The sequence below is a fragment of the Cucumis sativus genome, chromosome 4 (assembly GCF_000004075.3).
Source record: "Cucumis sativus cultivar 9930 chromosome 4, Cucumber_9930_V3, whole genome shotgun sequence".
Taxonomy (NCBI): domain Eukaryota; kingdom Viridiplantae; phylum Streptophyta; class Magnoliopsida; order Cucurbitales; family Cucurbitaceae; genus Cucumis; species Cucumis sativus.
The window spans coordinates 2,275,925-2,288,792 of NC_026658.2; the positions used below are offsets into that span (position 1 = coordinate 2,275,925).

General features: G+C 31.8%; 1 protein-coding gene and 1 long non-coding RNA gene across 2 annotated transcripts; one reads left to right on the forward strand and one right to left on the reverse strand.

Annotated features, from left to right (window-relative positions):
- The first annotated feature begins 4,515 nt into the window (after positions 1-4,515).
- On the forward strand, positions 4,516-5,351 carry LOC105435173. Its single transcript, XR_969180.2, has 2 exons — positions 4,516-4,623; positions 4,834-5,351. It is a non-coding gene; the product is annotated as an uncharacterized LOC105435173 (long non-coding RNA).
- A 694-nt stretch (positions 5,352-6,045) lies between these two features.
- LOC101208183 (protein YIF1B) lies at positions 6,046-12,294 on the reverse strand. The gene is made up of 5 exons (XM_004152040.3): positions 12,087-12,294; positions 11,188-11,360; positions 10,302-10,400; positions 10,049-10,200; positions 6,046-6,725 (listed from the first exon to the last, which is right to left on the reverse strand). The coding sequence occupies exons 2-5, from the start codon at positions 11,356-11,358 to the stop codon at positions 6,338-6,340; spliced, it is 810 nt and encodes a 269-aa protein (XP_004152088.1). The 5' UTR covers positions 11,359-11,360; positions 12,087-12,294; the 3' UTR covers positions 6,046-6,337.
- Between the last annotated feature and the right edge of the window lie 574 nt (positions 12,295-12,868).

Consider the following 12,868-nt stretch of genomic DNA (forward strand, 5'->3'; position numbering starts at 1 on the left):
ATTGAATTGGTTAGGTACACATTATTATTATGTCTTTTCAAACAAAAAGTATACTAAAGAGAGAGAAATTTATAATAATAATAATAACAATAATAAAAAATTTGATAGTTATAGTGGTTCTTATTTATTTATTTATTTATTTTGGTGGTTTTCTTAAAAATATCAGTTTGAATAAAAACAAATATTTATCTTCCCATATTAATATATTATAAATTGAATAACGAAATTTGGACCAATCACAAATTGCATATATTAAATGATAAAAAAAGTACAATTAATTGAATTCGGGACTGATTAAGAATTGACATGTGTAGTCCCAAATTGAAATTGAAGACGTAAATTTGGTTAATTTCACATGTTTTTATGATGATCATTTGATCAAATTAATTATTTTGGTCAACTAAATATTATTTATTTAGACTAAAGTCCAACTAAATAATAATAATAATAATAAACTTAATTTAGCCCAAATACTAAATATGACTCAAATCTACGTTGTTGAGCCCATTGGTCTAATTTATAAACCAACCAGACCAAAACTTAATTATATAGCAAGCCTACTAGATAACTCTATAAATATAAGAGTTCTTAATTTGTGAGAGAGAAATTTTTACTGTAGAAAGAAGGTGTAGAGTGAATTCTCTCAATTCCTTATGATCATCTTTGAAGATTGAAAACTCCCTAACTCCTAAAGCCGACCACCCTCGAAGATTGAAATTCCCTTAAAGATAAAAGCTTAACTTTCTTTCAAGACTTTAACTTCAAGAACATCATACATCAAACGTATGCATTATTCGACCGAAAGAGAATCAAATGATCAAACATTGGAGGTCGAACTACATACCATCAAATCAACACAAACACAAGTCCAACTCTAAGAATTAAATTTCTCTAAAAATCTTGTGTGAACAATAACAACAGGTGTGATTCATATCAAAATCTATACTTGGAAAGGGTTAAATTGTTTTAGAGAAAGAAAATGGAGAAAGGGACAAAATAGAGGCGGCTATGAAAAAGTGTGGCCTCAAATCTCAATCAATTATAGGAACATACGTACGTGGTCTCTCTCTCATTCATGGCCACACACCATTCTCAACATCAACTTTCCACATCCATACACTTTACTCTATATATAATATGTACTCTTTAATTAACTATAAGATTGAATGTGAATAATAAAAGAAGAATAGTTTATCTTTATCTCTACTTTCATTCGATGTCTTTTCTTTTGAATTCAATTTTATGTACTTTCTCCCACACCTACATCCAAATCCCATGCATTTAGACTCCTCCCTCCCTCTCCTATTCAAACCCTTCCATATGATATTCATTTTCTATTCATCTTTTCTCATTTTTCATGAGTTTCAACCAAATATTCACAAACTAATTTAACAAAAATATCATATTCTATTACTTATACTCAATATTGTTGTTTAACCAAATATTTTATACTTTTTAAGTTTAATAGTTTTATTATACCGTATACTTTTTCTATATTTGAAAATGGAGTTTTTAAAAAATAATAGTAAATAAATAAAAATAAACTATTAACACTATAGCAACAAAAAAAAATTACTAAAAATCAAAATCTACTATATCTTTGATTTTTGTTGTAAAGAGCGTAAGTAATTTGTCCGTTTCTAACATTTTTGACAATTTTACGTTTGAAAATAGAACTACTAGCAATTTTAGTTTAGAAAAATTAATAGGTAACAAAATTCACACCAAACAATCAAAACGTTAAAATTCTCTAACAATAATTTTTTACTCGTGAAAATTGTGATCACACATAATATATATCTCAATCAATTAGATGCGTCTTTTTAAGCCTATACTACAAACAACTTGAATTTGAAAATTGTTAGTAAAATAGCTAAGAAAGAACACTTTTTTTCTTATACAAGTATATATATATAGATCATGTGATCATCTACGTTAATTTATGATTACATATAGTTACAATGACACATTAAACAAGGACAAAAGAAATTTCACAAATCTTGATGTGAAAAAGCACATTTTTTTTTGCCACATAATTTGAAACCATCATTCATCTCAACCCTCTTAAAAGAAAATTTACCATAAAGAAGATATAAACTCAACTCTTGTGCCCTAATTCCCAAACATAGAGAAAAAGAAATAAAAAGGTTTAAACCCCCATTGGGAATTAGGATTATTTTAATATCTTTTTATCTAAAAGAAAAAGGAAAATCCTTTACTTTTTCATTAAAAGAAATAATGAAACTATTTTGAACTTTACTTTATGATCAAAATAATATATGTATGGGACATTGGAACTTAGCAGCCTCTTTATTATAAACTAATAAAAGTAGTTTAGAGAGATTATATAATAATAATCTATTTTCATAAACAAAGATTACACTTTAGTGAAATTTAGTTTTTCTTTAAAAAAAAAATTAAATTGATTTACTTGTTGACACAAATAAGTTTTTGAAAAATAATATTAAAGGATGGTGTAATTTAGGGTCTTATAATTAATTTTTATGAATGCATTACTTTATTTAGAAATTTTGAGAGAAAGAAAAAGAAATGGCTGCTATTGAAGACCACTTGATTAGGAAAGATGAAGCCCACATGATTAACATATCATAAAAAAAAGAATTATAATTTTAGTCTTTTATGTGATTTAATTTCATTTTAGTTTCCTTTTTTGCACTTTTATTATTTTTTTTTTTTGTTCATTTAGTAAGTAATAATAATAATTATATATATATATAAGTATAATTATGACTATGACTCTTTTATTTATGATAAATTATTAGTAGTTGCATAAATAAATAAATAAAGGTCTTGAAAAGCTAATGTTTATTATAATTTGGTTGTGCTAAAAAAAGATAAAGAATAATAAATAAAATTCTTGCAAATCTACTCTTTTTTTTTTTTCTTTTTTAATTGTGTATACATGTGAAGATGTATTTTTGGGGTTTTAATTTATTTGTTTAGCACATGCTTCAAAATATATTTCTTTATAGATTATTCTAATTAAATACATTTTTGGCCTAATAAATTGGCAAGAAAATAGGTCTTAAAATATTTCTTAAAAGAAAGTAGAAAACAAAAATAAGATATTTTATTTCTATATTTTTTTCTTTTTTGTACAAGATATTTTATTGTCATGATTAATTTGTTTACTAATTTTAGATTATATAATTGCCATAAATTATTCCTGTCAATTAATTTTTTAAAAAATATAAACTTCATCTAAACGTAATATATTTTAAATTGCTATATATTGAAGAAGTAAGATCAAAATGTAGGAATCATAGTATTAATTTTAGTTGAATAATAAGAAGTAAATCACTCAACAAGAAAATAAAAATGGACACAAAAGTAGACAACTTGCATGGGAAAGTTAAATTCCCACATGATTAACAACAAAAAGAAATATTAACAAATGATTATAATAAGTTTGATTATTGTGTTTTAATCTACTTTTCATAATTTAAAAACTTTACTTATTATCCCCTTTGTTCTTTGATTTACACTAACTTATGATGTACTGTTCGTAAGAAAGAATAGAATATGTTATGATGACAAATTATTAAGAAGAATTTGTATTTGAAAATGAGAGTCTCAAAAATCTTATAACCAATAATTTACATTTCTTTTATGGTAACTTATAATTTCAAGAAATCGTTTCTGAAGGAGAAGTTCTTATTATTTATATAAACACCAAATCATATGAACCCTATTTTTAATTAACCTTGGGGGATCAATTAGGATACTATTAACTCATTTCAATTTTTAAATCTTCTTTGGATCCTTCTTGTCTTATTTTTGTCCCTACTTTTATGAGGGGTTTCCTAAATTGATTCTCATCCAAAGTATTAGCAAACAAAATATCAATCAAAATTAATTAATTAACTGTGTATTTTTAATTAATTTCTATTCAAAGGAGTTTTAGTAAACACGATATTAAAAATTTTATTCTCCAAATAATTTTCCTTTCCTTGTGAAGTTTATTTTTCACGTTTGAGTTAAATGTTTTTCTACATTAATATAATTTTTCATTTACGTCTATCATTTTGATTGGAATAAGAAAAAGCACCCTTTGTACCAAAAGGAAAGAGTATAACTTCTAATGCTCATATGGATATCTGTATTATTCTTCAAGTTTGTGTGTGTGTGTGTGTGTATAACTTTCACATTTTATGAGTTTTGTATTGAAGAATATTAAAAATGTGACAAACCCCACTTCTTAAATATTATGAGTTGCATATATTGAGCAAATTTCAAATTCACTGCATGATTATGAAAGGTCAGAAATTTGGTTCCTCCATTCTTAACTAACCTAAACCAAACCTAACCCACTTTAACTTTACCATTTCTCCATTTGAGTGTTTGAGAAGTCAAGCCTAAAGATAGAGAAGAGAGAGAGAGAGAGAAATAAGAAGTTACAACCACACAAGGCCAAAAATGCCCTTTGGTTTACCAAACTAAACAATTATTATGAAAATGAATAAGAAGTTTACCATAAAGTAATATTCTCCCATTGTATATATATGTGTGGAGATTTCATTTAGTGACATACATACAACTCCACACTTGAGGTATATAATTCAACTGGACAAGGTAATTATGGTTAATATCAAAACGTTGAAGGTATGAATCTTTACTTTACATATGATGTTGCTACAACAATTTTGGGTCTACACTGTCGATTCTTAACTGGTGTTAATTATATATGTATCACAACGAATTACAAATTGTCATTTTTGTGGTTGTGCGTGTGCGGTCGCTGACAAATTCGTGTTAATGTGTACATCTACGGTATGATGTACTCATCTCTTCTTTGGCTTCGTTCACATGCAGGTGCAATGCAAGGTGATGATGCAAATAGACGTCGTCATGATCGAGACTTTTGGCATTCACGACAGGCGTTTTTAAAAAGCTATAACTTATCCAATGGATATAGAAGAGATGATGGATTGAAAGGCAAGATGAAGAGGACGATGAAAGAGCTCAATAGATCAACTAGTCGAATGGTTGGAGGCATTTGTGAAGACATGGCTAAAAGGAAGTTTGGAATTAGGGTTTATAGGCTCACGATAAGTCTCCCATCAATGGTTTTTATGACAGTGAGGTGTTTTTTGCCATCATTTAGGAACAAAGAGAATACACTACAAACATATAGTTACTAAATTCTCAATGTATGACTAAAATCTCACACACTAAAAAGATAAAAGTTCATGTGCTTTATTCTCTCTTGGCTTGATCTAAAAAAGAATTGATCTATATTGTAATTTAAACTTCGATAGAAATGTATTGTCGTTTTGTTTTTATAGGCAAATCACAAATGTTTGTTGGTCAGTATAAAGAATTTCAAAATATATATCTAAAGTTAACGTGAACATAACTCAACTGACATGAACTTATACTATGAACCTTAAACAAAAATTTGACCTCACATCCCATATTTCTAGAAAGACCATGTAAGCTCAAAATTCTTTTGGAAACGTATAGTGTAATTTAAACTTCTAATTTAGGAGAGATGAAATTTTAATAGTTGAATGATAAGGTAAAGCTTCATTCTTACAATTTAATGTATAGAGAGCTTTCTTAAAAAATGTCATTGCTAACTATGTTGTAAACTTCAAAGTTACAAATTTGATTATCCACTCTACCTACAAGTTAATTCAATACCTTTGTTTAAAAAATAAACTGAAAGGAAAACACAAAGTTAATTTGATAAAACATTTCACATAGAATTATGCTCTACTAGTTTGCAATTAATATATACAATCAATTATTAGGGAAATCAAATCATCATATTACATCCAATAATTTTGATGTAAACTATTGGTTTTCAATTCCAAAGATACTTTTGTACTTTAGATGTGATTAATAATGTGATGATAGAGCAGTCTAAAGTATTGTCAATCATGTTGTTTTGGAAAGATGTTTCTAGTTAAATTTAGCAGTTAAGAACATTCAAATAGAACTTGGAATCGATCATCCCATCTCATTCAAATAATCACAAATTATAAAATTTGAAAATTAGAGCTGTAATTTAACACAAATAAATATAAAACATATTAGTTTCAAACCACCCAGCAAGAAGCCATCACACTTGTCTATCATAAACAATTGAAGTAAATGAATACAAGAAAACCCCTAATTCTTCAAGGATGTTAAAAAGAAATGTATTGAAACTCTAATCAACAGTTGAAGAAACCAATAAAAGAATTTACAATGGTAAAACTAGAAGCACAGAAGCAGTTATTTGCAATCTCTTCTCATAAGGTTTGGTTACATCTAAAAGTGGCTAAGAACATGCTCCTAATTGTAAAAAAAAAAGGTACAGAAACATTCCATTTTATATAAGCCAATTGACACTAACGTTACCAAGCCAAGTGAAAAGTGGGAACTGAGCCAAAGCAATAAAGAGCAATAGATAGTGATGCCTGCTTGAATCATAGGTCCTCACCTCTGCAAATAGCACTCTCTTCATCGTTTTCACCAAGAATATTCCCATGCACAAGGCCATCCATGGCATAAGAAAATAGTACGAGTATTTCAACGATATTCTTCCGATGGCAGCCAGACACAGTCCGGTGAACGCGTATCCAGCATATGCAACAATATCGAGTAATGGTGCCTCCCCACTTCCCAGTGATAGTAGTGTTACTTTAAGCAGCATGACTTGCATAAACCAACCGAGCAATCCTTTGATGAACAACCAACTCAAAGCTTCTGGAGTGAACCTACAATCATTATAGGAAAATGATAGTAATTAATGATCATTATAGGAAATGAATGATTTTGTGTGAGTAGGTAGTTGTAGTTGAGATATGCTATAGATGGGTTTCTGACAAATATGAGCAGATCAAAGTTTGAGAGTGAAACAAATTCGTCGAGCATCCCAGAGGGGGAGAGAAATCATAATCTACTATACTAAACATGCAAGAATAGAAATGATGATTTCGTTAAAAAGAAACATTTGTATATTATATATAGCATACATCGAGAAATCGTGAGAATTATTCCTGAAACTTGAACATTCATTTGGGTTGGTTACTCCTTTTTATATGCATTGATGATACATCTCGTATGAGAATAAACATTAACAGCAGACGTGCACATCACAAATATAATCAGAAACAATCAGTATCAAATTCATAAATAATTGCTGATGACACAGTGGAAATTACAGGATAAGTTACCCAAGGCAATCTGCCTCACCATCCAACCTATTCGAAGGGAGTTGTTAACGACATAGGGTGTGGTTTTTTAAAGACAAAGCAAGAGTTGATGACTGCAGTTACTACTGTCTCTGGATGCTTTGTATTGAAAAGGTCTTATTAAGTCAATTTGAAGGTGGAGGGATTTCAATCAGGGACCTCTTGTCCTCGGGAGCATACAGATGCAAGTTGAATTGAGCTCATGTTGGCCATTTGTGACTAATTTCCTTGAGAAAGAATTGAACTTTTTTTAGGTAGAAATCCGTCCATATAGCATCACGTCCATAAGGAAGGTGTTCGGTGCAGCCCCCTCAGCCCCAAATTGTTGGCCAATGATTTAGTGGAGAAAAGACCATTTTTATCAAGATTCCAAATTCATTTCTCTCCGGGAGGCCAACCAAACTCCATCAAGAACACGAGAGCCATCCATTCTTCAAATTCATCTTCTTTGAAGTTCCTTCTGTAGGTGATGGTCCATGTCCATCCATGTTGTTCATCCCAAAAATTGTTCACAGTGGACTGCTTGTATGCAGCCAAAGTGCATAGTCGAGGAAAAAGGTTCGATATAGGGGCTTCATTGATCCAATGGTTATGCCAAAAAGAGGCACGGTTGCCATTCCCAACTTTGATAGAAACCCTCTCTTCGATAAGGTTTAAATGAGACAGGATGGTTCTCCATGGACCTTCAATATGATCTGGGAAAGAAGTGTTGGGCCAAGAAGAGTCAGTATGCTCACCATATTTTAGCATCAATAATATTTGTTTCCATAAAGCAACTCCTTTGTGGTAGTATCCTGAAATCCATTTAGGAAGAAGAGCCCTGTTTTTGTCTCCAATGCCTTGTATGCCCAGTCAACCATGTGAGAGAGGCTTGATAATTTTGTCTCATCTAACAAGATTCATCCCATTTTGGTTGTTACCCCTTTTTCACAAAAAGGATCTGTATGGTTTTTCTATGATAGTACTAACCTTGGTGAGGATCTTGTATAGGAACAATATGTAGGAAATTTTGTGGCTAGTAGAAGGGTAAGATGACTGCCTTTGGAAATGTGTAAGTGATTCCATGACTGTAGTCTTCGTTCCACTTTTTCAAATATAGTTTAAGGCTTATCAAATAGGGAAGCTTAGAAAAAGCAAAGTTCAAATGTTTCTTCCTTGATCTCTTTATTTTTTAGGTTATAGTTTTTAGTGCATCTAGAATGATCGCTTATGGAATCCTAATCCTTCAAGCTCTTTTGGTTTCTCTTTATAGGGAAGCTTAGAAAAAGCAAAGTTCAAATGTTTCTTCCTTGATCTCTTTATTTTTGAGGTTATAGTTTTTAGTGCATCTAGAATGATCGCTTATGGAATCCTAATCCTTCAAGCTCTTTTGGTTTCTCTTTCTCCATCTTATCTTGTCTAGTTTCTCTCATCCAATAAGACTTTGGTTCCAAGAAGGTTTTAAAAAAATAGGTAATAAATTAAGCTTCCATTGGGAGAAATGAAAGCATAAACAAGGGCGAGAAGAGATAAATGAAGTCTAAACCCGCAAAAAGAATAAATCCAACTAAATAAAAATTAGCTTAATTAAATAAAGTCATTCAAGTGATTCCCACAAAGAGACATTAAATCTTGCAGCCTCTCAATCATCCTCACTTAATCTCTCAGCTCTGTTCTTTTTTTACATATAAGAAACGGAGATGCTTATTCATCAAAAGAACCAAAAAGAACAACCTAAGGGCAGAGGGTTGAGAAAACCCCCTCCCGCAAAACTAAGAAATGAGAGCCCTCCAATGATTAGTTAATAGAGGATTTTAATTACAAAATAATCTTGTGTAATTTCTCCATCTCTCTAAATATCATACTATTCTTCTCAAGACAAATGTCTCAGAGAATAGCAAAAGAAACTAGCGTGCAACAACATTTTACCCTTCTTCCAAAATGAAGAATTCGCACACCACCTCCACCTCCACCGTAAATCTACGCTCTCTACTTTGGCCCCAACATAAACCAAACAAGCTCATGAGTCTCAAGAGATATTGATTATACTCGCAAGCCCAAGGCATATAATCAAGGTTCTCCCCCCTACTGACTACAAATAATTTACTATTGTGAGTACATGGATTGAAGAGTGCCTTCGATGACAATTCATGGGTTTTTTTTCAATAGGAACTACTCCCATTCCAAAAAGAAAATAAGGGCATGCTAAAAAACCAAGTCCCCCCCCAAACGAAAAAAAGGATCCAACTAAGTTCAATACTGCCTAATAATTTAAAATGCCAAACCCCAAAGAAAAACAAACCTCATCAAGCACCAAAGATCACACGGGTCCCTTCCCACACCCCTAAAAGACTTCAATATTATTATCATCCCAAATATACCATAACAGAGTGCACACCCCAGCAAGCCACAAGAACCATCCCTTCTCAAGAAAAAGAGAATTGAGGAGGAACTCCCAATCAAGTCTTTAGCATCCCTCTCACAAGCATGCACCAAACCAAACTCCTCAAAAAAGTGGCTCCACAAAAACATCGCAAACCCACAGCTCCAAAGCAACCAATCAAAGGCTACTTGTGGAGAAGGAGTAGACAAAAAATAATTGCAAGAGAAACCCCTAGAAGGATTGAGGTCCAAATCCTAACACCGCTTCTCCCTAGGAATGCATGTTGATTTTGAACCCCATGAAGTAACCACAACCACTAACCTATAAAAACCTCATTTCATAATCTGCTCCCTATCCCAAAAAAAAAAAAAAACTAACAGTTGGGTTTTTTTTGCGGGCAGGGGGGGAGGGGCATGAAATTATAGTCTCATCTTTAAAATAAAAGGTTATAATAATGGTACACCAAAAACGTATTTGCACTCACTTTCCTTGAAGACCAAGTGAGAAGCCTGCAAGAACAACATAGGTGCCAAAGGCCATGAATGGAATGTACAAGTCTGGTGCATTGATGTCATAAATTGGTGGCTTATACGATAGTCTGCCCCCAATTGGATCAGTTATTCGTGTCCAGTGGCCCTGAAAAAAAAGCAAGACGATAAGGGTATTCTTTCATAGAGTAAGGAGTGAGTAAGGACAACAAAAATCATCAAGGGAGAAATTAAAAGACTGGTACATACCCTGTGTAGAAATGGAAATAGGACAACCTTCAATTTATTTCTAACATACTGGTCGTTCACTTGGAAGTAGTATTGGGGATCTGAAAAGTACCTACTTATCTGTCCATCGCAATAATAATAATTAAAAAATCATAATTAATTAATTTAAATAAAAAAATTAGAAAGAAGAAGAAGAAGCTAAATTCCTTCAGTCATCTGAGAACCAAAAAGTTTAGGCACAAGCTTAAGAATTTCAAAGCCCCCAATTGTTAAAAGGTCTTCATCCTTCTTGCAAGGTTTTAACAATGAAAGAGAGTCATTTACATCATCTTGGAAGGAGATAAAGATAACAGTAATGTATGGGAAGCATAATGATATTTCAGTCTTCTTACTTGAAGTCTCTCTCTTTTGTGCCATTATGGTGTGGTTTTTGCTGTTTGGTTTGGTGTTTTGGCCTATTGGAGTCCTCTTTTCAGTTGTTTTTTTAGGCTCTTGTATTTTTGGTGTTTTGTTGTTTCCTAGGTAGTTTACTCTCTCCATTTGGGAGGTCGTACACCTGAATTCTTTTTTTTTTTTCCTTTTCATCTATCAATGAAAAGTTCGCTCCTTGTTCAAAAAAAATATATACAAAAATTTTTATCGTTAATCTTCCTCAATGTTTTCATTGATTAGGTAAAAAGATAATAATCTTTCCCATCCTCTCCCCATTTGTATTGCAGAAAAACCACCCCAATTGAGAAATAAGGAAAAACGCTACATTTATATTTGTTAAAAAAATGTTTGTTATGCCCTGGTATTCTTTCAAATTTTCACAATGAAAGTTATATTCCTATAAAAATAAAAATAAAAGTAAAAGTAAAATAGAAATCTTGGTTGGTGATAAATTTACATAGGAAATAGTACTCACATTGCTTTGAACATACTCTGAGCTTGACCCAAATATTTTCTCTCCATATGCACCCAATCCACCTCGAATTAGTCCAGATCCAGCACCATAAAATGCATTTCCAAATGGATTTGGCTGAGAGCTTGCTGGAGGCTTCGGAGCTGCGGGCTGGGCTTCAACATTATTATACATTCCTGCATATGAATCGAATAAAAGAATTCCTCATAAAAAAGGAGCACGATACTTGAATCACATAAGAAGTTTTCTTTTTACTTCATTTCAAATCAACGTGATTTATGTATTGAGAAAATAAAGGATGAACCCACATTGAAAAATATATATTTTCACGAACAGGCTATATTGGTGTTAATAGAACTCCAAAATGCAAGCATCATTGCAACTAAGCCTCAACTTGATTACTTGTTCCCTATCATGACGTTAAGAACATGACTCTCAATGGGGATTCGCTTAGAAGTTAGAACATTTGCAGGGAAAAATCATCATTTCCTTCAACCATTTCAAATCCCAAGAAGTCCCCATAACTAATTTCAGCTCTTATAAATGCTAAAATTGTAAAGAGAAAAAATAAGAAAAAGAAAAGGTCCACCAACATTAACCATTTCCAGAACCGAATCAGATCATAAATCACGCCACAGAATTCAATTTCCACACAAAAACTTTGAAGTCACGAGGAACGAATCATTGATCCTAGAGTAATAAGAAGCTGTCCCAACACTAGGATAAGATCTCAATTCTCAAGCTCGATAGGGGAATAGAAACCAAAGGCAAATGAATAGCTCATATCACAAGACGCAAGTAACAATTTCTTCGTAATTTCGCGAAATTAAACACGCCGTGCTTTCCAGATTCAAATAAAAAAAACAATATGATGGAGTACTAAAGAAAAACAAAAGAGGAACCTGTGAAGAAAGACGAGCGAGTCGAAGATCAAGTGGGTGAAGGTTAAAAAAAAGGAAGAAGGGGCGGGGGGCGGGGAGCGAGGGCTTCGCAGTGGAGGCGGTGGAAGAGAGGTCGAAAGGGTTCCGGCGAAGGCCGCGCTTAGGGGAGAAGAAAGCGAGCAAAGCAGATTTTTCCCTTTTTTTTCTTTTCTTTTTTGGAGTCTTTGAATCTGAAGGTGAACTTTGGGTCTACACTCAGACTTGGGCTTCGTTTCCACGTGTCACGTCCATACCTTTTTCTAATATTCCCCAAATACCCTCCTCCTCCTATCACTATTTCAATTTTAACTTCACCACATTCACGGTTCGATTCGGTTTGATTTGGTTTTTATGAACACCAGGGATGTATAAGTTGTAAAGTCAGATGTTTTCGTTTTCTCGGTTTGGATTTGTTTTCATTTCGGATCAATTAGATTGTAAAAAATCTATATTTCATTGGAAAGAGTAAGGTGAAATTGAAGAATGGAAATAGAGAGGATGAAGAATAAAACCCTAAGTTTTGGATTGAAAGCACGTTTATATGTTCGGTAAATTTGGTTTTATTTGGTTTTTAAAAAGATCAAACCATAAAGTGTTTTCGATTAAAATGAAACCTACAAAACTTAACAGAATGAAATATAATTGAGTTTTTCTTTTGCTTTTCAAGTGATAACTCAAGTTAGTAGCATATGAGATTTAAATTATGTTTAAAATTTTATATTGATTGAGATTTAAACAATTTTTTTTAATTTTAAACTTAAATT